Genomic DNA, 22,854 nt, shown 5'->3' on the forward strand with positions numbered 1-22,854 from the left:
CAGTATCTCTATAGAAGTATACATAGAACTCAGGGCGAAAAAAAGAGCAAAGAAAGTAGGTATACATTAAACATTTTTTTTTAGAAACGTAATGTTGTGTAAAAAGTTAAAATTAATCCCTCTACAAATTTTTGATTATATGTAGTGAACACTAACATACGGAAACTTTTTTGTCTACTACTAGATATATATTTTAGTTATTAGTTTCTATTTCAGCTCGCCGCTTCGCAATATATACACGTTCCTATGGATCTTTACTTTTTCACTAAAGTAACAAATGTAATCCTTGCTTCGTGAAAGATGGATACAGCAATAAAAATACATTTGTGGCATCACCCGTGCGAGTTATTCGTGTATAGTATTCCGTAAAATTCCATGCTAAAATAAATGCGAACTATGCTGCGTGAAAAAAGGAAAAAACAATAAAACACACTCGCATATAGGATACCGAAAGGCAGGCAACCTGTGCGCCGTGTTACAAAGTTTTCTACGTTTTCCAAATTATGTGCGTTTTAGTCGAAGAAATATACTCGCTGTGACAGCGAAACAATGAAGGAGAAACATTTTGGGGAAACATGCCAGTCTGGGTATAACTATATAATGTCCTCAAAGGCATGTGAATTCACCAACCCGCTAACCTGTAGCGGGACGGACTTCGGTCCGAACCATTCTCATTACGAGAGGAGACCCGCGCCTGCAGTTGGTCGGTAATGGGTTGAAGCCTCTGTGGTGAAAAGAAGTTTATAAGAGTGGGCACGTATTCCGATATTTACGAATCAGTATAAGTGCAAGTTTAATAAAGATGGTTTCTATAAAAAAAATAGAGATCTGGATTGTGCGCACGTGTTTCTTATACACTTATTGGTTGACGCGTGCAGCAACACAACTACAAGTCACACATTCAAGAACACTTTTATTTATTAAGTACTTGAGTTATTGTCAAATTAAACGGTCACATTAGGTCTTAGCATTTCTCGCATTTACATTATTCACGAGTAACTAAAACTTGGGCTGAGCTTCGAGATAAATCACCGGACCTAGCGCTGTGCATACTTCGGCTCATTAAACGATCGGTAAACAAAAACCAGCTGACGCGAGCGGGCGGCGAGCGATCGCGCGTCGCTACACAATAAACCATTTTTTCATGACCGCTGTCTTTGTCACCTATCAACCTCGTGACTATCTGGTACATGGCTACGAGAAAGGTACCAAGCGCGCTCGCGAGGCGCGAGCCTCCTTTGTGAGCGAGCCACATATAAAGGTTGGGCAACGGGTCTTCGAAGTATTCCAGCGCAGCCAGCTGAACGCGATACACCCATCATGAGGACCGCAACTATCTTACTGTGCGCCGTGGCCTGCGCGGCGGGCGTGCGCGTCGGGTTCGCTCCGCCCGCCTCCAGCTACGTGTACCGCAGCGACAACGGCGGCCCGCCCAGCCTGCTGCAGCTGGGGCCCGCCTTCGCCGCGCCGCCCGTGCCGCTGCCCTACGTCAACGCGCAGCCCATCGCCATCGAGGACGCGGAAGAGGATGCGGAACACGGCTTCGATGCCGACGACGACGACGATGGCGACGACGACGACGAAGCTGGCGTCGAACACGCGCACGAGGCCGGCGGCGGCGCCCGCTATGGCGAAGAACACCGCGCCGCGCACGGCGAGAAGGGCCACAAGGGCTACGCCTCACGCGCGCACCACGCCAAGGGCTCCGCCGGCGAGCACGCTGACCAGCACCACGAGGGGTATTACCACGAGAATAAGGGGGAGAAAGGCGCCCACCATGACGAAGCGGACGCCCACGGCGCGCACCACCAGGCCGGGAAGAGCTACAAAGGCGGCGACCACGGCCACAAGCAGCACTTCAGCAAGGGCGAGGACGTGACCGGCTACCACAAGGTGTTCAGCAAGGATGAGTTCAAGAAGGACCACGACTTCTACGACGAGGCCGCCAAGGACGGCCACTTCCAGAAGCACGGCTACCACAAGGCTCACCACGGCGCGGAGAAGGGCGCGCACACGAAGGGCGGCCACAGCGGCGCGGGTTTCGCGCGGGGCGCCCACGGCGACGCCGGCTTCCGCACCGCGGGACGCGTGGACGAGGCGGACGAAGACCACTCCGCAGAGGAGGGCGCCGACGCCCACTACCGGCGGCACGAGGACTACGGCGAGAAGGGCGCCCGCGATCACGCCCGCGAGTACGCGTTCGCGGAGGGCGACGATGGCGACGACGAGGAGTGAGCTGCCCCAAGGGTCGAGCCGATGACATCGATCCATCGTGATGTGTTCGGTTGCGAGCCCCGCGCCGGCTGCTGTACGTTTTAATTTATTATCCTATGATACTCTTGGTTATTTTGTTATGTTTGATATGCTGCGACGAGGCTGTAAATATTTTTATATTTCGTAAATGTAAATAAAAACCTACATACATATAACTGGCATTTTTAATATCATAATTTTAGTTTTTTTTAAGCTGCCTTCCATATTTGAATAATTTTATTTCTGATTAACGAGTTTTAAAAAGTATTATTACACAGGGTTTTTTTACCTACTGTAAGTAGATACACATAAAGAGGGGAAAAAATAATTATATTTGTGTTCGTTAGAACCTATCTTGTGGTGGGTCCGCTTCGGTGGATGCACTTCCACCCTTCAGATCTTTTGTAGGTACTCACCGCCTTCTTAAATCCTGCTCACCCTAAATAGCTTAGAATAGTACCCTATTCTAACGAAAATATGAAAAAATACCAAATGTTTATAACAACTGACATAGGAAGCAGATTTGCAGCTCCTGCTGCCAAATATAGGAATAGGACTTCAAATCGTTTTGGAGACTTTAAATCTTAGTCGATTCCGTTATTTAAACACTTTTAAGATTTGCGATAATCCCTACTAATATTGTAAATGTGAATGTAAGTTTGTTTGTTACGCTTTCACGCAAAAACTACTGAACATCATGAAACTATGTACACATATTCCTGAAGGTATTAGAAATAATTAGAATGTTTTCTATCCCGAAATTAAGCTCAATCCTTTTGGGAGAGGAGACGACATAACGGCGTCAAATGATGGCCGATTTAAATAATTACTTACTTACTTTTTTATATAAGAATACACAACTTGAAAATTTCAGTAGAATTACACCTAAATTGAATGCCACATGTCTTTCGAAAAACAAAAACAAACGCAGACGAAGTCGCGGGCAACAGCTAGTAGTAAAAATTTAAAAAATTTTAACTGTCATTGAAAGGTGGCCTATTCTTCGAGAACCCGTTCCAATTTAGGGTTTGATCTCGGTTGGCAAATAGTTTTAAGTTTTAGAGTTTAAGTTTCCTTGAAAACATTGTCTACATTTATATGATAGTACTTGATTAATATAATACACAATCTTTCGCACTCTCTCATGTTATCTGTCCTGAAGGGTAATCTTTTCCCACACTTCCATCGACTCTCCCAGCATGGGAGAACGGGTGGAAATAATATCCAAATAATTTTCCTCGTCCCTTTTGCGGTGATTTGGCAGGACACGTGCATTTTATCCCTTGTCAGTGGATATAATCGGGTGATAACAATGTTGTCTCCCGCCGATGCTAGCCGTGCTGCCTTTGCTAACAGAGCTGCTGTACCTATTAATGATATTATGTAGGCGAAAGGCATATCATTCCGTAGAGCCTTTATGAGCAGTGCCGGATTAACCAGGTAGCAAGAGTAGCAATTGCTACGGACCCCGCGTTAAAGAGGGTCCCGTATATTTAATACAACTCATCTCTGCCTGACTTACTGACTGACACACACACACACGCCCACGCACATCGACATCGCCTATAGTAATAAATAGTAATTACCCACAAAATTGTAACCTATAAATAGGAAATACCTACGTATTGTATTTAAGATACGTATAAAGTATTGAATTGTATTTTTACCACTGTATACTTAAGAACCCATAGCAGATCATGTCCTCTTTTAAAGAATTAGCTACGGGCCCCGCGCTTGCTTTATCAGGCACTGCTTATGAGAAGGGTAGGTTATTTTAATGTAGGGGTATCTACCACAGATTTAAGATTACCGTTTGGCATCACAGAAAAACAATAGTGTTAAGCTTTTCTGTGTGTACGGTCATTTTACGGTACGGTTACGGTACAGTTACGGTTAGTAAAATAATATGAAATTAATTAGACACAACCCTGAATATTTTGGAAATCGATTTACTTTTAATCAATCGAGCAGGCGTAGTTTAATTAAGTATGCCTACAATCGATTAAACAGTAATAGTTTTAATTGGCATACAATAAAATGAGATGTTTGCGCGTAAATCATGATACTTACTTTAAAAATCATACATATATAACAAAATGTGTTGAATGATAAACTAATAAGGAGTTTAGTAATAGGTAAATAAATAACAAATTAACATCTCAAAATATGATCACTGAATTTTTCACTACAAAGCCTTACTTAAGCAGTAACATAGATTACGTAGGTACAACTTTTGATAAGTCTCCATACAATCTCTCTGTGGTTTAAGATCTTTATTTCTCAAAATAATTACAAAAAATTCGCTTAGTTGAGAAAACATTAAACTTAAAAATAAAACAGTGAGCGTACACTATAGAAGGTACATATAAATCTGTAATGCATAACTTAATGCAGCTAAAAGAACATGTTCGTACAATCGGGTATATTCACAAATATTACCGAGCAACGTTGCAGTTTCGATCTACTTTTTCAAAGGTCCATATTATAATGACACACGTTTGAAACAAGAGATGACACATTGCTTTTTTTTTATATTATCGAAACTGCAACGTTTCCTACTAGATGTCGCTACAGTTGCAATAAGACTGATGTGAAAGGCATATACTAATTTCGGCATCGACGGTAGGAGAGCCGTAGCTTAATTGGTGAAAGCGCTCAGGCCGTGATTGCCTGAGAGTCGCAGGTTCAAATCCTGTCGGTTTCGAAAATTTTTATATGTATTATTATTATTATTATTGTATGTATTTGTATTCTGATTAAATTTTTATTTTTGCTGCTGTGCCCCATAACTCAATTAAGTAATCGATATTTGGTTTAACAAGAGAGTTATATACAGTGAAGACAACGAAGGTTTAACTTTCTACCGCTATTCTACACAATATATCCAGAACTACCACGCGACGTCGTCGCCTCGCTCGCCTACGCCATTACTACGTTGTTTGGTTCCAATAGGTCTTAGAGTGATGTTAAATACTTAACTACTTAATAATCTCTCTCAATAATTGGGTTATCATATGCAAAAATAGCGCGTTTTAAAAAAACCAACTCTTCAGCTTTATTATTAGTACAGATAGTTGAAATAGCATATTGATTCAGTTTTCTTAATTTTTTTTTAATGCTACTTTTTAACTGAAGTAACTGATGTAGTAAATTTAAAAGTTATAGTATTTAAGTGCAGCGGGTACATTTAATTAAAAAGAATGAACATGATTTCGTGGTAGAGCGCTGATAGCCTAGCGGGTAAAGCTTTTAACGGTTAAGAGAAATAGCGGGGAAACGAGCGCCTGAGAGTTCTCCATAATGCTCTTCGAGAGCGTGTGCAGTCTACAATCCGCAATTGGTCGTTGTGGTGGGCTACGGCTCCCTCACGGGTCCCTCAGAATGAGAAGGGTTTACTTCTCATTCTGAGGGACCCGTGAGCTGCATTGGCCCGGTGATGAGTTAATAATGTGACCCAGTGAACTCTGATGATAATAATGATGATTTCCTGGCGAAAAATACGTACGCTGGTAAACAAATTAATAATAATCTTGATGATAGATATCGTCCGATACCGGCAAGACGATTGCTCATTTAAGTCAATTAAAGTGCAGCTAGGCGGAACCGAGAGATGAGGAATCTCGTGAAAAAACTTATCCTTGTCTGCGAATTTTCTGCTAAGGCTATATAAACTAAGCAGATCGCATGTATGTCAGTGTCGTAACCCACTTCGATTGTGCAAGATCAGACAAAAACTCTAAACATGCAGAAGAAATTGTTTTTTGTGCTGCCACTGACATCGATTTTTTGCTGGGCCGATTCGTTGCCGGTTGATTTAGGTTCATTGGAGTTTGATAATCTTGACACCGATATATCCAACTTGAAGTACGAAGTTCAAAATGGAGATTTGGATGACTTTTTCAAACCTTCCGAAAAGGAAAATGAGAAAAAGTCTCAAGATAGCCCGAAAAGTAGAGACAACGCATCTGAATTTAAGAAGAAAAGTTCTGACTCCAAGGGTGTTAAGGTAAAATTTGACATCGAGAATTTGAAAAAGTTTCTCAAACAGGCTGGATTACACGATATTGGATCCTATGACGACGGTGCCATTTATGCCATAGCAAAAGGTTTATCTAAATCAGGTGTTGGTATAACTGGCAACGAAGACAGGAAATATAGAAAAGGCACGAAAACCAAAGGATTTCATAAGATCTCTCATAAAGATGAGTACAACAAAGAAAAAGAATTTTACGAAGAAGATGAAACTAGTGGCGTGATAAAGAAAAAAGGTGCAAAAGGTGTAGGGTTTAACATAGGCGCTGGTGCGGGAATAAAACAAGGCTACTTTCACCATGATCGTGCAAAGGGATTATTCGGTAAAGAAGGTTTTTCGAATAAAGGAAAATCGAAAAAAGAAGATGAAGGGTTCAGTGATTCTCAAGGATTCGATGCTTATTTTAACAGCGAATAGTGCGAGTTTTACAAATAAGTTTACGTTTCAAATATGAATTAGAGTTAATATAGTGGTATTATTTGTCAGGTTTGCAATATGACTAATTTCTGAATGTTACGAGGTTTCCAGTAATTTATTGTTCGTATTTAGATTGTATTTAATTTAAAGAGATTTTTATTGAATTACTTTGTGGTTTTATGTGCTCCGAAAGTACAATAAATTAAATTAAAGATTTCTTTTTTACATCGAAAAAAAGATTTTCTTAAAACTAAGCGGAACCTATAAATCACTCAAAACGGAAATGCATTCATAATTGAGGTAGCTACACATTTAATATGCGTAACCGTTATCGAGTGTATTTAAAAGGTTTCAAAACTAAATATGAAGTTTAAATTATGTAATTTATTATTTCAGCTACACGTTTAAGTTATTTATTAAAATAAAAATTATGGGGTGGTTAAAGAATAAATTCCTTAAAATATGCGGTAAGTTTATATAATTTTAGCTCATAGATATTTTTCAGTATTAAAAATACTTTCGTTTTAGAAAATTTATCAAATAATGTATAAAACTATTTTGTAAAATTATCAAAATTATTTTGGTTTCAGCTATATTAATTTTTGAATCCGCTAGCAGTATATATTGCTTACATGTAGTTCCTACGTCGTATCCCTGTTGCGATAATATAGGTTCAATATCAAACTTTGGTACTGGTGTGATATCTACTCCAGTATATCCACTCAATCTGGATTCTGAAACTGATCCCTTCAAAAGTGGCCAAAAAGCATTCGGACTTGTGATGCCACCACCATTTGCACCCGACGATGATACAAGTGCTGGATATCAGACCAAGGCCTACAGTTGTTCCTTGATACCGTGTCTCGAAGAAGAAACGACAGGGACAGTGTGCGCCTGCAATTTTAATACGGGCAATGTTGTTACTTTTAAAAATAGTTGCGATGTAAAAAAACACAATTGTCGCTTTAATACAGGTAAGAGTTTGTTCAGTACGAAATAACTTTGCATGAATAAGGCTTTTACGATATCGTTGCGGTGAAAGTCTTGTGGTAAGAACATCAGCTTCTCTGTCGGGAGAGTTTTCCATAATATTCTCAAAAGCGTGTGTCTACCAATGTGCACTTGGCCAGCTTGGTGCAGTACAATCCTAAACCCTTTTCATTCTGAGAGGAGAGGAGAACCGTCTCCTGTAGTGGGCTGAAATGGGTTGTAGGTTATGATGATATTGAAGTGCATTTATATGTTCAAATTCAAAATTCAAAATTCAAATTCAAAATTCATTTATTTCAAGCAGGCCCAATACAAGCACTTTCGAAACGTCAAGTCTGTCCGTGTGTAGTGACTCTACCACCGGTTCGGAAGGCAGATTCTACCGAGAAGAAGCCGGCAAGAAACTCAGCAGTTGCTCTTTTCCAACATCAAAAATTTACATTTTACATTTTAACATTCATTTTTCTATCTTGTGAGAGATGAAAGCGGAGGCGGATGCTTCCAAGCAACCTTGTCATTAAGAAACTCATCAATTGTATAATAACCTCGCTGTAATAAATGTGTTTTAACACATTCTTTAAACTTATGCATTGGTAGGTCCAAAATTACCTTAGGAATCATATTATAAAAGCGTATACTCAATCCCACAAATGACTTCTGCACCTTTCGCAGACGATATGCAGATGTCACTAATTTATGACCATTTCTTGTAAGTCGACTGTTTATATCCACTTTTTGTTTATAAAGACTAATATGTTGTCTTACAAATACTATATTGTTATGTGTGTGAGGCTACCGTAAGTATACCAATTTCTTTAAATTTTTCACGGAGGGATTCACGTGATTTAAGTTTATATATTGACCGTACAGCTCTTTTCTGCAATATGAATATAGTTTCAATATCAGCAGCTTTGCCCCATAATAAGATCCCGTAAGACATCACACTATGAAAGTACGCGAAGTAAACAAGTCTTGCTGTTTCTACGTCAGTAATCTGTCTAATTTTCCTGACGGCGTAGGCAGCCGAGCTTAGTTTACCTGCTAGTGTATCTATATGGGTACCCCACTGAAGCTTACAATCTAAGGTCATGCCCAGAAAAACTGTGGAATCTTCCATTTTTAGTGATTCTCCATTTATTATTATATTACTAACTTATTAACTAACTTATTTATTATTAACTTTCTTTACATTTGGTAAAATAAATTCCACACACTTAGTTTTTTTTGCATTTAAAAGTAAATTATTGACAGTAAACCAGTGCGACACATGCGACATAGCACTGCTTACATCGTCAGAGTTGTCTCTACCTCTATCAGTTTTAAAAATTAGAGATGTATCATCTGCAAACAGTACAATGTCAGAGGTTTCACTGACATGGTGTGGTAGATCATTTATATACACCAAAAATAGAAAGGGACCCAAGATTGAACCCTGTGGGACACCCATTGACGTAGCCGACCCCTGCGACTTAATGTCTTTTATGCAAACCCTTTGGGTTCTGTCACTGAGATAAGAATGATGAGATATGAATTTAAATTAAATATCTTTACACACATAGTTTTCATTTAAATAAATCCAATACAATTTTCAGCATCAGCAATCGATTCTAAAACCTTTTTGTGAATAAAGTGCCCTTTTTTTAGTTACTTTTAGTTTTGGATATTGTGTAGCATAAATATTTATTTTCAGCATTCAAGGTTATTCTAAACGAGATTTGCCCGTGGGAATTTGAATCGAGGCGAAGTAATAAAATATTTGAAGTAAATTATAACGATCCTAAATACTATAATAAATAAAAATTAAATACAACATGAACAAAGAAAGGATCTTTTTTTATGACTGTAATTGATTCAATATTTTGCGTTCATTGAAACAAACTATATAATATTATAAAAATAAATTAAAGAAATTGTTGAGTATTTAATGCTTTTTGCTCTATTTTACCTTTCAACTTTTTTTCAAAAAAATAACATTACTATTATTAAATGGAATCGATTTTTATGTCAATTAAAAATAAATTCAATCACTATCGAAAAAAAACATTAATGTCTATGCTAAATGAAGTTTGTCACTTTAACTGTCAATAACTGAACTCTATAGTCTTTGAATCGTAATGAATTGAAGTTGAAGTGTTTGTGTAAATGATTGTGAAACAAAGAATATTATAATACGAAATAGATGAGGTTCGGTAGAGGCAACCTCTTGAACATTACTCATGAGTACGGAAGAGACTCTGTTGAATCTCGATTTCGACAAACATCCCACGACGAGTACGCCTCCCGATGACGGCGTGGTATCTTTGTCGAGTAGCACCGAGGACATTTGCTTAGTGCCGGAGGTCGGCTTCGAAGGAAACGTGGATTCCCCGGGCGTCAACCGGGAGTCGCAGCCCCTGCTGGGCGGCCGCGGCGACCTGGACCTCTCCTGCAACCACTTCCCAGGTACCAGGCCGCCTGGGCGGCCGCAACTTATCTCGCCCTTAATACCCCGTACGACGCATATGGTTATCAGTATCAGTCGCTAGTATCTGCGGCGACACTTGTGCGTCTTCCCCTAACACTGCAGGGCTTCCTTACACCAACTAATTATCAATACTAAGTCATTACTCATACTTTGCTTCCACAAATTTTAAATAGATGCAGTCCTTGACATTAAAACGCATTTTTCCATGTTAAAATAATGTTACTTGTTTGTTTGAAATCTTTTTTGGTAGCAGTTTGACCCAACTTCAGTATGTTTTTTTAATCATAAAGATGTAAATGTCTATTCATGTTTACACTATGGTGAACATAGGCACAGATTAGATTTTCATGTCAATTTTCAGTGGATCGTAACAGCTGTGTGTTCATAATATTTGTGTTCCTAGTTATCCGGATGGATTTGTTATTTGAGTGCAGTGAGTTGTTTTTATTAAGCATATTGATATTGGGTTGCTTTTAATTTGATGAATAATATGAAATGAGAAATAAGAGTATTAAGAAAGTTCTCCATATGGTAGGGTATCAAAACATATCCTATCCAAATTACAAAGATTTTATTATAATAATATATATTCTATAGGTTGCTGTTGTAATGCTAAGATTATTTTCATTGATTTAATATTTCTGTGTATGAATGTTGTCAGAAACAAAATAGTTATGAAACATTTGTACCAATAAACACATTTGGATAAACTGCCACTGATTTTGTAATATCAGACTCTTAGTTAACTCAAATTACCTATATATTGAAAAAATGTTAACTAAAAAATCAAACCAGTTTCACGAATAATTATTATTATTTCATGGTCAAAGATAAAGACTATAATGCAAGAACCAACCAAGAACCTTTGAGTAGTTTAGATCCAAATATATTCCCTAAATTGAATGAACAAATGCAATGTTTCATTTTTCTCTAATTCTTATCTAAATAATTACATTTAGGTAGTACTTAGGTTTGAATTATTATTTGTGTTATCTGTAATACTTGACCTCTGAAGTAATTATTTAAATATAATACTGCAGAGGCTTGAGTAAACTTTGTAGATGATTGTAATTTCATAACTAAGCAAATGAAATGATATTTTTTAGAGCTATTGTGAAATATTACTACTGCATAAGCAACTTTGTCATCTTGTCCATCATTTTTCAATAGACTTTATCAATAAATGTGTATACAGGGTTAAATAAAAAATTAAAGATAGCTCTCTGCCTGTACTTGCTTACATTAAAACTAACAATTTTTTTTTTACTGGATAGATTGTGAAATATTAAATATTTTACAAAGATACTCTACTTGTTACTTAACAGCACACAAACCATGACTTGCATGCTCACAGTGGTTTGGCATCAGTAACAGCGGACTATTGTGACTATTTGGCTGATCATGAGTATTTGGTTTTACAGTGTGTTGTCACTTTACAGAACAATTTAATCCTGTTTATGGAACAAATAACAAGTAAGCAACAAATGCTATTTATCTTCTCACCCGGTGGTAAATAGATTTATGACAGTAGTTCCAGAGATTAGGATTATTATTCCACATTGATAAGCTTCATCTATAGACATAGTTAGCCACAGCAAGCTTCCTCGAAATTTGATAATACTAGCTGTAGCCCACCGTATTGATATGATGATAAGCATGCAGGATGCAGCTAATTTTGAAATAAAAAGGAAAAGACTTACAAGTGGGTAAGCCAAGATATTCAAAGCCCTTTTTGTGAAGTTAAAACTTTATCGGAAATCAGTTGTTACTGTGATTTTGTAGACTCTTACTGGATCGATGATTCACGCTGCCTGTGTGATAGCGGCGTAGACGCTCCTTAATATAAGATTTGTATGCCCACAATCGTTAAGACACAGAGTATCAACAATAATGACAGAGTACAATGGAGCTTATCAATCTCGTGTTGAACGTTCATATTCGCCTACACTTGTTGACCCAGAATGGCTGGAAGGTGGAGCACGAGCCGCGTTTTGTCACCTCATCAGGTGTGCGAAAACCCGACATCATAGCCGCGGCTAGCGCCATATTGGACGCACACGTAACGCACGCAGAGCTCGTCCAGTTGGTAATCTGGGACTGCCTAACCCGAATGCGTCCGAACGACGCACGATCTCTTCTGCTGGGGTCACCGAGCCACGTCTTCGAACGTGTACAGGCCTGTAAGGATTTGTTGTGATTGTTACATAGAGGTAGTTTATGGGCTAGTGGTAGGTAAATTATGCCCGAAAAATGCAAAATTCGTATGAAATATGAATGTTCTTCATACTAAAATGGCTGAACGGATTTTGATTAAATGTACCAAACCAATAGATATTGTTTGGTCTTGGAATAACAAAGGAATACGAGGGTTGGATAATTAAGGCATACAATTTCCGCGTAATATTAAGCTACTCTTAACAGCGCGTGTACGATGTCCGCAGATGACCCTCAGTTCAGCGAGCTGGTGTGGCAGGCCGAGGTGGCTATCGACAATGGCATCTTCCCGGAGAGGATCTACCAGGGCTCCAGCGGGTCCTACTTCGTCAAGAATCCTGGCGGAGTGAGTGCAGTCCAGTTTATTTACAGCGTACGCAGGGCGATCTATTCACGCGCGGATTCGGATTCTTTATACCGCTTAGCTAAAATCCAGAGGCCGTAACACACGCGAGCCGTAGGGAAGGTTTGTAATATAAATGGGAAACATAAAAGACCGATACGTAACATTGTAAGTCTGTGGATTTAGCAACGTCCACATGTCACGTCGGAAACTGCCTAAGGCATGAAAACTCGGTCTTCCAATGCTCGTAAACCTGCTTAGCAGCTAGGTAACGCGTGTTAAATGCATTGCCGGTGGAAGTTTGCTACAATTACGTTAAACGCTCCTATTAGTTCAGCCTGATTGTAATCGATATAAGTACATTCGAAGGTAACAAATTAAAAGAACTATAAACTACTTAATAAAAATTTCTGAACAAAATAACGTTCGCAAAAGCCTACAAAGTAGATGATTTAATTTAATTTATAACGTATGAAGTCCAGAAATGGAATTTATTTTCCTACCGTGTATTTACGTGTGTTTAATTTTTTATATTGGCTTTACAGTCGATTTAAACAGTCTCGTTCACACACATTCATTTTAACCACTTTTTGCCGTTTTGTTATGAGGAAGTCCCGGGTTCGTTACCGACAGGGGGAATTTGTGGATTGATACTTTCGCGGTATCCAAGTTAGCGTTACTGTGTGACTCAGTAAAAGCCGATTAGGGGTATGTACCATCAATATAACAGCCACCATCACTTTGTCTTTTTGATGACCTCCCTAGCGCAGTGTTGAGCGCTGTGTGGAGGTCCTAGGTTCGATCCCCCGTATAGTCCGCCTATTCGAGAATTTATAATTTCTGTTTTTTTCTGTTGATGTGGTCCGATGGGAGACTGCCGTAGTTAGTTTCAAGCCTACCGACAAAGAAGTGCCGCCAAGCGATTTAGCGTTCCGGTACGATGCCGCGCAGAAACTGATTGAGTTGCTTTACCCCAAAACACGATAGTCCGCCACCATCTGAGACTGTGCACCACCACTACGAATTCAGTTAAGGGCTAACTTACAGCATGTTAAAAAAAACTAACCTTTATTATGGTAGTTACGCGGTACAGGACTACCAACGTCAGTATATCTTAACTGTTAAACAGATATCCTTTTACGATTCCATTAGTGGAAAAATTGTATCTGCTCCCGAGCTCAAACGAAGCTGCTATCGTCTACGTCAGTAAATGAGTCCAGAGCAGCCTCGTGCCACGGAGCACAGAGTAAACGCCTTTGCGGGGTTGAGGGCGCCCGGAGCCCGGCGTCCTCAGTTGGTGTAAAGGTGACAAGACTGCGGGTCTGATTAGTTTTTTTGCTGGTATTTACCATGTCGTCTCCCCGTGTTGCACGATATGCCGGCCCGTCGCGGTAAAAGTTCGTTCAGGTGCTAACTGGTAGTTAATGTAGTAGTAGAGGTTTTTGCGACAGCGCTCGTCCGCAGAGGGCAGCACGTTGCAGGACGTGTTGCTGGCAGCCCTACGTTGGTTTTACTTTGTAATAAGCAATGGCTTTTCACATACTAAAAAAACGTGTCGCCTCAATACTAAAGCGACGTGTACTAGAGAAGGAATTCCGTAATGATTTTACATTCATATGTCTATCCAATTTCATATTTGTATATCCGCATTTAGTTTTGTATCCTTAACAGCTCTGGCATATAGTCTCTCGGTCAAATTATACGATTTGTGTAGGTTTAATGCGAAGACCGAACTTTATTCCAACCGTACCGTAACCGTAAAAAATTAGACAGCTGATTATTGACAGATCATGTGATCTCATTAGGATCACGTCTTCTTTCAGTCACCTGCAGACCTATTGCTGCTAATTTTGTTAGGCTACTCATAGATCGTTATGTATTCGAATTCTGAACCGATGTTCACGAAGCGCACGAAGTTCGAGTAGTCATAAATTGATTTGGAATATAACCTAAATATTTTTTGTCATTGGAAAGATTGAATTCTAAAGGAAATAATTCATTTTATATAAGCAGCAGTTACCGATCTCAATTGTCGAGCATCTATGAATCCCGAACGCAATTCTAATGAACTGTTCGACAAATTAATATCCCGCTCCTGAGCTAGCAAATGAATACGATTTAATTACACAATCGCACCTCTGTTTTGAACTGCAGGGATATTGTATTAGATTCGGCCGTCGCGGTTCAGTAGGCTATCATATCGCTAGTAGCGCGAGGTCGTGGCCGCGCGGCCGCTCGCTGAACCGCGGAAACTTGATATGCCAAATGTGAACGTCCATGCCGTATTAGACGGGCCCAATTTGCTGTTATCGATTCACGATTATAGTTCGCGATATGATAGCTTTGCTAGTGCGGGGTGGTACGTAGATTATTTTGCCATTATTTCATTTAATCTCGAATCGCCTAATCTCATAACTAGCATACAAACTGAACGATAAAATATAAAACACTATATACACACACTAATAACGAAAATAATATATTTTGTTTGTACACGTTTGCTTGCTTCGACGAATTCGGGCAAAACTATATAAAATTACTGCGAAACATAGCTTAGCTCCAGAAACAAGCAAGGTTGCGGAAAGAAAGTTGTGCGAGACATATGGCGGCCATATTTGTAATATTTAGTCCCCGCGGCAGAAAATCATCGGCGTGTTCAAGCCGAAGGACGAGGAGCCGTACGGGCGCCTGAACCCCAAGTGGACCAAGTGGATGCACAAGCTGTGCTGTCCCTGCTGCTTCGGCCGCTCGTGCCTCATCCCCAACCAGGGCTACCTGTCCGAGGCGGGCGCCAGCCTCGTGGACGCCAAGATCGGGCTCGGCGTCGTGCCCGACACCAAGGTGAGCCGACCTCCCCTCACGAACATGGCTTCTACAAGCAGTGTAAAACAACCCGAACACACCTATGCAAATCTCTATAAATATATCTTCAGTATCAAATGTGCCTGGAGACATATCTCAATGCTACTTAAATCCTTTACAGCAGTAAGATGTCTAGGATTTAACGAGCAGACGGCTGTGGGTGCAAGGTCATTATATCGTGTAGTCAGTTTATTATTGCAGTGCCAACAAGATTATAGATTGTGTGATTGAAATCCCTGCACCAGCTGAAAAAGTACTGATAACCCTCAACAGGAGAGATAGGTGCTAGTAGGGAGGAACATCGCTATTTCTCTTTATCGGGAATTTTGCGCGATGAGCGCATTTCATTTGCTGAAAATAAAAATGTGTCTGCCGATCGCAGCGTATGGTCAATAAACCGCCAGTGTGCTGTTGGCAGGTAGTGAAGCTGGTGTCGGAGACCTTCAACTACCTGCGGATCGACCGCGAGCGCTCGCGGCTCAAGCGCGCCATCACGGAGCAGTTCCCCAACCTGCGGTTCAACCGCATGGGCTTGCCCCCCAAGGTCGGTATCGCAGCCGGGAGTCGTGCGACATGTCGGCGGGCGAGGCTCTAACGCGGTGCGTGTTGCAGGTGGGCTCGTTCCAGGTGTTCGTGGAGGGCTACAAGGACGCGGACTACTGGCTGCGGCGCTTCGAGCAGGAGCCGCCGCCGCCGCACGTCATGCGCAAGTGGGTGCCGCGGACTCTGCGAGTGGTCGCCACTTGGCGCACGAATACACGACACGGGCTTTCTGCAGGTTCCAGCTGCAGTTCGAGCGGCTGGTGGTGCTGGACTACATGATCCGCAACACGGACCGCGGCAACGACAACTGGCTCATCCAGTACGACGCGCCCGACTCGCGCCACGCCGCCATGACGGAGCCCTCGGTGAGCCCCGCCGCTGCTGTAAAAATACTAGGCTCAACTGTGATAACCTCGGACCAAATATTTGCGAGAACTGCTGAGATACTTGTATACACAACCACTAATTTCTTGTAACTCCTGTAAAGTTAACATTAGGTAAAAGTAAGATTCACGACGTTTTCTTAGCAGAGGATTAACCGGTGATCGTTTCGTCGTCAGGAATGGAACGGCGGGTCGGAGATCCGGATCGCGGCCATCGACAACGGCCTGGCCTTCCCCTTCAAGCACCCCGACTCGTGGCGCGCCTACCCCTACCACTGGGCCTGGCTGCCGCAGGCCAAGCGTCCCTTCAGCCAGGAAACCAAGTCGGTGACGCTACTGGCCGCCCGCGCGCATCACACACTACACCGCACTCGCACACCACACATCGCACGCTACACGTGCACGCGCACACCACACCGCACGCGCACATCACACACCGCGCACGCATGCCACACACCACACGTGCACGCGCACACCACACACCACACCGCACCGCACACCACATATTCAAGTCGCATGATGCTCAGAGCGCGGCTGTTGCAGGGAGCTGGTGCTGCCGCTGCTGTCCGACATGGGCTTCGTGCAGGAGCTGTGCGACGAGCTGCACGTGCTGTTCAAGGTGAGGAGGCGTTTGTGGAGCTCCATACTAACAATGGTTCAGGGTGGCATCACTATTATTCTTATCATTCATTGTTACCTTTAAAGGACTCTACTACGAGTTCGGAATGCTGTCTTCGGCAGAGAAGAACCGAAATCATTAATACCAGACTCCTAAACACAATTATACATAGTGTCTTACATTATAGCGCCAGATCTTTTGATACAATACATATAAACTGTGTCAAACCTAATTACTTTTAAACATACCTTATATAGCATAGCACCAGGGTGTTGTGATCGAGCTGTTTATAATATGCAACAAACCTGATATTATAAACTGTATGAAATTCAAAATTCATTTATTTCAAGTAGGCCTAATACAAGCACTTTTGAAACGTCAAGTCTGTCCGTGTGTAGTGACTCTACCACCGGTTCGGAAGGCAGATTCTACCGAGAAGAAGCCGGCAAGAAACTCAGCAGTTGCTCTTTTCCAACATCAAAAATTTACATTTTATATTTTAACATTCATTTTTCTATCTTGTGAGAGATGAAAGCGGAGCCGGATGCTTCCAAGCAACCTTGTCATTAAGAAACTCATCAATTGTATAATAACCTCGCTCTAATAAATGTGTTTTAACACATTCTTTAAACTTATGGATTGGTAGGTCCAAAATTACCTTAGGAATCATATTATAAAAGCGTATACTCAATCCCACAAATGACTTCTGCACCTTTCGCAGACGATATGCAGATGTCACTAATTTATGACCATTTCTTGTAAGTCGACTGTTTATATCCACTTTTTGTTTATAAAGACTAATATGTTGTCTTACAAATACTATATTGTTATAAATGTATTGTGAGGCTACCGTAAGTATACCAATTTCTTTAAATTTTTCACGGAGGGATTCACGTGATTTAAGTTTATATATTGACCGTACAGCTCTTTTCTGCAATATGAATATAGTTTCAATATCAGCAGCTTTGCCCCATAATAAGATCCCGTAAGACATCACACTATGAAAGTACGCGAAGTAAACAAGTCTTGCTGTTTCTACGTCAGTAATCTGTCTAATTTTCCTGACGGCGTAGGCAGCCGAGCTTAGTTTACCTGCTAGTGTATCTATATGGGTACCCCACTGAAGCTTACAATCCAAGGTCATGCCCAGAAAAACTGTGGAATCTTCCATTTTTAGTGATTCTCCATTTATTATTATATTTTTATTAAATTTCTTTACATTCGGTAAAATAAATTCCACACACTTAGTTTTTTTTGCATTTAAAAGTAAATTATTGACAGTAAACCAGTGCGACACATGCGACATAGCACGGCTTACATCGTCAGAGTTGTCTCTACCTCTATCAGTTTTAAAAATTAGAGATGTATCATCAGCAAACAGTACAATGTCACAGGTTTCACTGACATGGTGTGGTAGATCATTTATATACACCAAAAATAGAAAGGGACCCAAGATTGAACCCTGTGGGACACCCATTGACGTAGCCGACCCCTGCGACTTAATGTCTTTTATGCAAACCCTTTGGGTTCTGTCACTGAGATAAGAGGCAACCAAATTTAGTGCAACGTTTTTGATACCATAATGGGCTAGTTTAAGAAGCAAGGTTTTATGATCGACACAATCGAATGCTTTGGATAGATCACAAAAAACACCAATGGCATTCTGCGAACGTTCCCAGGCATCGTACACATGTTTTAAAAGTTTAGCGCCTGCATCCGTGGTGCTACGACCTTTAGTAAAACCGTACTGCTCCGGATGTAGTAAGTTATTTACATTGAATGTAGTCAAAAAGCTCCCTGTGTGACATAAATATGCCCAAGGAACATAAAGATATACTTATTTGAGACTACGAGCTGTAAAAAGGGAGGTGGAATAACATTAGTCACCGTTATTAGATATTACTCATGATAACCTTTAGAAAACCGTTTTTCTTAGGAACCACGCTTTCTACAAGTATCTTTATAATCAATTATAGAATTACGAATTATGTTACACGATCCCTACATCGCACGAAGAGGAAAAGGGAACGTAATACTTATCTTAAACACGAGTGATTTATAAAAGTCCCTCCAAATTGGAATATCTTGCTCACCGTTTACCTCGTTTACCCGTCCACTGCTATTCTTCCTCGCCCGCCAAAATCCCGCGCCCTAACACAGATCACGTCACTTTTTCGAAAATCGGAAATGGACTATAGTTATATCCGTCGAGGACTATGAATATGAGAATGTTTATTTAAATAAAGTGGTCTCATTCCCTATCCCCCGCGCGCGTCGCAGAAGGACCGCGGCTTCGACAAGGGGCTGTTCGAGCGCCAGATGTCGGTGCTGCGCGGCCAGCTGCTCAACCTGTCGCAGGCGCTGAAGGACAACAAGAGCCCCGTGCAGCTGGTGCAGATGCCCGCCGTCGTGGTGGAGCGGTGAGTGGCGGGCGCCGCGCGTGCGCCGTGACCCGCGCCGCTGACCCGCTGGCTTGCCCGCAGGTCCAAGGGCGGCTCGTCGTCGGCGCGCTTCTTCGACTCGTTCCAGCAGCGCTTCCAGCACAAGTCGCCCTTCTTCTCGTGGTGGTGATCCCGAGCGGCCAGGCGGCCGCGCCGGCGGAACTACGGCGTACGGTTTTGTTATTGACCATTAGTTATCGCAATGTTATACCGACTGTCGCAGTCTGAATCGGAAGCGCGCTCGCCGGGACGGGGTGTGGCGGCTCATAGCGGCCGCACCCCCCGAAGGGCGCGGCGTACTACAGCCCCTACTTTACTCGGTGTACAAATTAAAAGAATTGTTGAATTATACTCAACTTATTTATTTGAAAGGGCTCGCAACGCGGTAAAAATTCGGTACATTTTGGAAACTACGTTATTAATAGCGATTTCGTTCGAATCGATCTCGGTTTAACGGAATCAGGGAACGAAATCCATTAACCGATTAACAAACAGTGAGCGTTGATTGAGTTGATTGACCGCTCGTATTCGATATGGATTTTTATCGTGTAAGAAACCGATCAAAGAGCAGCTTTATATAAACTTGGTTTCACCTGAATTAATATTAGTCATTGAGAAAAATATTTTAATCTCTAAGTTTCTTAGCTTGTTGCCAGTTCCGGCATAGATTGTGCAATGTCGAAACTCGAGAGCATTCATAGGAATATTAACTTCAGCAGCCAACCGCGCGCCTCAGACTGACATCCTCGACAGTAACAACGTTGCGTTGTAAAACGGACGCGTCAATATTTAACTGTATGCGTCACGTAAGTTAAAACTGTCAGTGTTGTACTGAGGGCGCGTGTGTGATCGGACCCAGCGAGTCGGAGCTTGTCTCAGATGTTATGTTATTTATTTATCGTAAGTTATATCGAACCCGGGCGAGCTTTCACTGCGCATTCCTGACCACTATCGTTCAGGGAATAAGGTCAGAAGTGCCGTGAGTCGGCGAACGTGTGATTTATGGAAACTTTGATTTTATGTGAGTTGCCAACATTACGTTTACAAGTACGGCGGAGTACAGTAATAATTGAAGCATCCGGCTTTAATGAAAGTAGTTCTGTAAAATTCATTTCGTTTTGGCACCTCCCACAAAATCATAGTTTACAACAAGATGTAATATGCTAATTCGTGTGACTGTTCATAGATAACATAGTAATATGTAAACTACTAGCGTATGGACATTGTGGGAACTGTCGGGCGACGGCTCTCGCACACCGGGACGTTCCTAGGACTTTCCTGCAATCACTAGTACATTTCGTATGGACCACTGCACACTCGCAAATAAATGATTGCTGGAGGATTCTCGCAAGGCAATCCTTGTTTCGGCTCGACCCGCCCCGTGTCCGCGAGCCTTAAGGAACCAGTATCGCAAGAACGCGGTTTTTCTTCCATTTATAAATAAACTAGTGCTGCCCGCGCGCGCCTCTCGTAGTTTTAAGAGCGTCATAAAATATTCCACTTATTGTTGCTGTAACTACATTCAGTACACGTGACGCCGGCCGCTCTGTACCAGGCTGCCATACCAGGCTGGCCGCCGCGAGGGCCGCGCGGGACTGAACAGGTTCACATTATCCTAGACAAAATAGATAGTTGAATTGACTTTACTTCTATTATAATAAATATACAGTGCAAAGCATTATTGTATTTATATCGAGTCATTTATTGTTAATTGTGTACTTGTGATAAGTTTATGTGTGGTCAGTTCAAATTGTTTTTACGTTATAACCACACCAATTATACATTTTAAATTATTGATTTCCCCGTGTAGTAGTGGACGACTACCGGATCCGTGTGATACCGACTCTGGACCTTATTCTCTTTTGTATTGTAATCTTAACTCTCTTAACCACCATTGGAAATAATAATGAGTAGAGACGTCAAGTGGCAACGTGTTTATTACATTAAGGAATAAATTTTTTACATTATTAAGATTTCAATGTCATAGAGAACCAAGGCCGAGTAATAGGGTTAACATGCATAATCAAAATGCAATCGTGCGATCTTTTATATTTAAAACTGTTTCTAGCTCTGTATGGAGAATCTATGTATATAAGCATACGTATAATGATTGTATAATTGGCAATTTGTATCTATTATATAATAAATAGTTTCAAAAGCTGGCTGTTACTTTACCTACTAGTTAAATTATTACATAAACGCTTTAGGCTTCAAGTTTAAAACACAAGGATATGATGTTGTATCTGCACATATTATATGGTAGTAGCATATCGCATTACATTGTTAAATAGCGCGTAAGTAGGTACATACTAACTGAATTTCGACAACAAAATTAACTAAACTGGTGTTTAGTTAATTTTGTTGGTCCTAAAACTATTTTGTTTCTCTTTAATTGATGCACTAATGAAAAATTGCATTCCATAAAGTTACGTACTTGGGCGGTGTTAGCTTTAGACAGTTAAAATAGTTACTTACGCGGTATGAGACTATCAACTATAATATTTCCATGCACTCGTTCGTAGTGACGTTCTTTCGACGTTTTCGGTTGAATCGATTTTAAGAACTTCGTATTTCGCTTCGGCAACCAAGATGAACTGAAATGTAGGCGCCATCGGGTTACACTGCGGCGAACAGGACACGCGCTACGACGATCCGATATTATTTTTATATAATGTTGTAACCACAAACATTTGTCACGGTGGTTCAATCAATGTAAGTACTATCATATCTCAGAAATTTGAAGTTGTTCAAGATGTCTCATCAAGTTAACTGAACTAGCTGTAATGCAAATGAAGTGAGAATGTTTGCGAGGTACGCAGAAGTATCACCATTATGTCTCGCAGTGCCTCAGTAAGTACCACTAATAATTCACCCTCATCGTTAATCTCGGCAGTCATTGTATGAAGCGGTGTGGGGCGAGTTTGACGTCACAGAATGCATTTCGTAGTTAGGTCGTCTATAATGAGAGCACTGTGCGACTTTGTGGTATGTTAGTGCTAGATTATTTAAGATAAAATCTTCAACTTTAGTTGTTCGCACACTGTCCGAAGACTCACAACGTGGTTCCCGCCCACTGAGAAGTTTGCAAAAGCAGCGGACGCGTCACAGAACTTCTAATATTGTAACCAAAGTGCAAAATTTATTTCATTGGGCCCGATTTCTGTTTTGTCATCTAAACATCAGTCTTAGTGATATCGAGCAGTCTTTTTCGGGTAACTTTGTAACGTCAACAAAAATTGCCTTAAACTCACTCATTTTGAGGCCAAATCCTGTAAATCTGATTTTTGTCTAA

General features: G+C 41.0%; 3 protein-coding genes across 5 annotated transcripts; all 3 read left to right on the forward strand.

The window, feature by feature from the left end:
* The first annotated feature begins 1,320 nt into the window (after positions 1–1,320).
* LOC120633564 (histidine-rich glycoprotein-like) lies at positions 1,321–2,235 on the forward strand. Its single transcript, XM_039903773.1, has one exon. It carries the CDS (start codon positions 1,321–1,323, stop codon positions 2,233–2,235), a length of 915 nt encoding a protein of 304 aa, XP_039759707.1.
* Positions 2,236–7,111: 4,876 nt separating this feature from the next.
* LOC120633821 lies at positions 7,112–9,518 on the forward strand. The gene is made up of 3 exons (XM_039904179.1): positions 7,112–7,170; positions 7,294–7,677; positions 9,384–9,518. Exons 1-3 carry the CDS (start codon positions 7,134–7,136, stop codon positions 9,488–9,490), a joined length of 528 nt encoding a protein of 175 aa, XP_039760113.1. The 5' UTR covers positions 7,112–7,133; the 3' UTR covers positions 9,491–9,518.
* A 274-nt stretch (positions 9,519–9,792) lies between these two features.
* On the forward strand, positions 9,793–21,724 carry LOC120633652 (phosphatidylinositol 4-kinase type 2-beta). Of its 3 annotated transcripts, XM_039903945.1 has the most exons (11): positions 10,009–10,135; positions 12,118–12,337; positions 12,599–12,717; positions 15,355–15,555; positions 15,995–16,120; positions 16,189–16,286; positions 16,355–16,484; positions 16,680–16,825; positions 17,046–17,121; positions 19,402–19,541; positions 19,605–21,724. In XM_039903945.1, exons 2-11 carry the CDS (start codon positions 12,268–12,270, stop codon positions 19,690–19,692), a joined length of 1,194 nt encoding a protein of 397 aa, XP_039759879.1. In that variant the 5' UTR covers positions 10,009–10,135; positions 12,118–12,267; the 3' UTR covers positions 19,693–21,724. The 3 variants fall into 3 exon arrangements, with proteins under 3 accessions (XP_039759878.1, XP_039759879.1, XP_039759880.1); XM_039903944.1 differs by lacking the exon at positions 12,118–12,337 and having other exon boundaries at positions 9,793–10,135; XM_039903946.1 differs by lacking the exons at positions 10,009–10,135; positions 12,118–12,337 and adding an exon at positions 10,172–10,590.
* Positions 21,725–22,854: the final 1,130 nt, after the last annotated feature.

This window comes from Pararge aegeria, chromosome 22 (assembly GCF_905163445.1).
Source record: "Pararge aegeria chromosome 22, ilParAegt1.1, whole genome shotgun sequence".
Lineage (NCBI taxonomy): Eukaryota > Metazoa > Arthropoda > Insecta > Lepidoptera > Nymphalidae > Pararge > Pararge aegeria.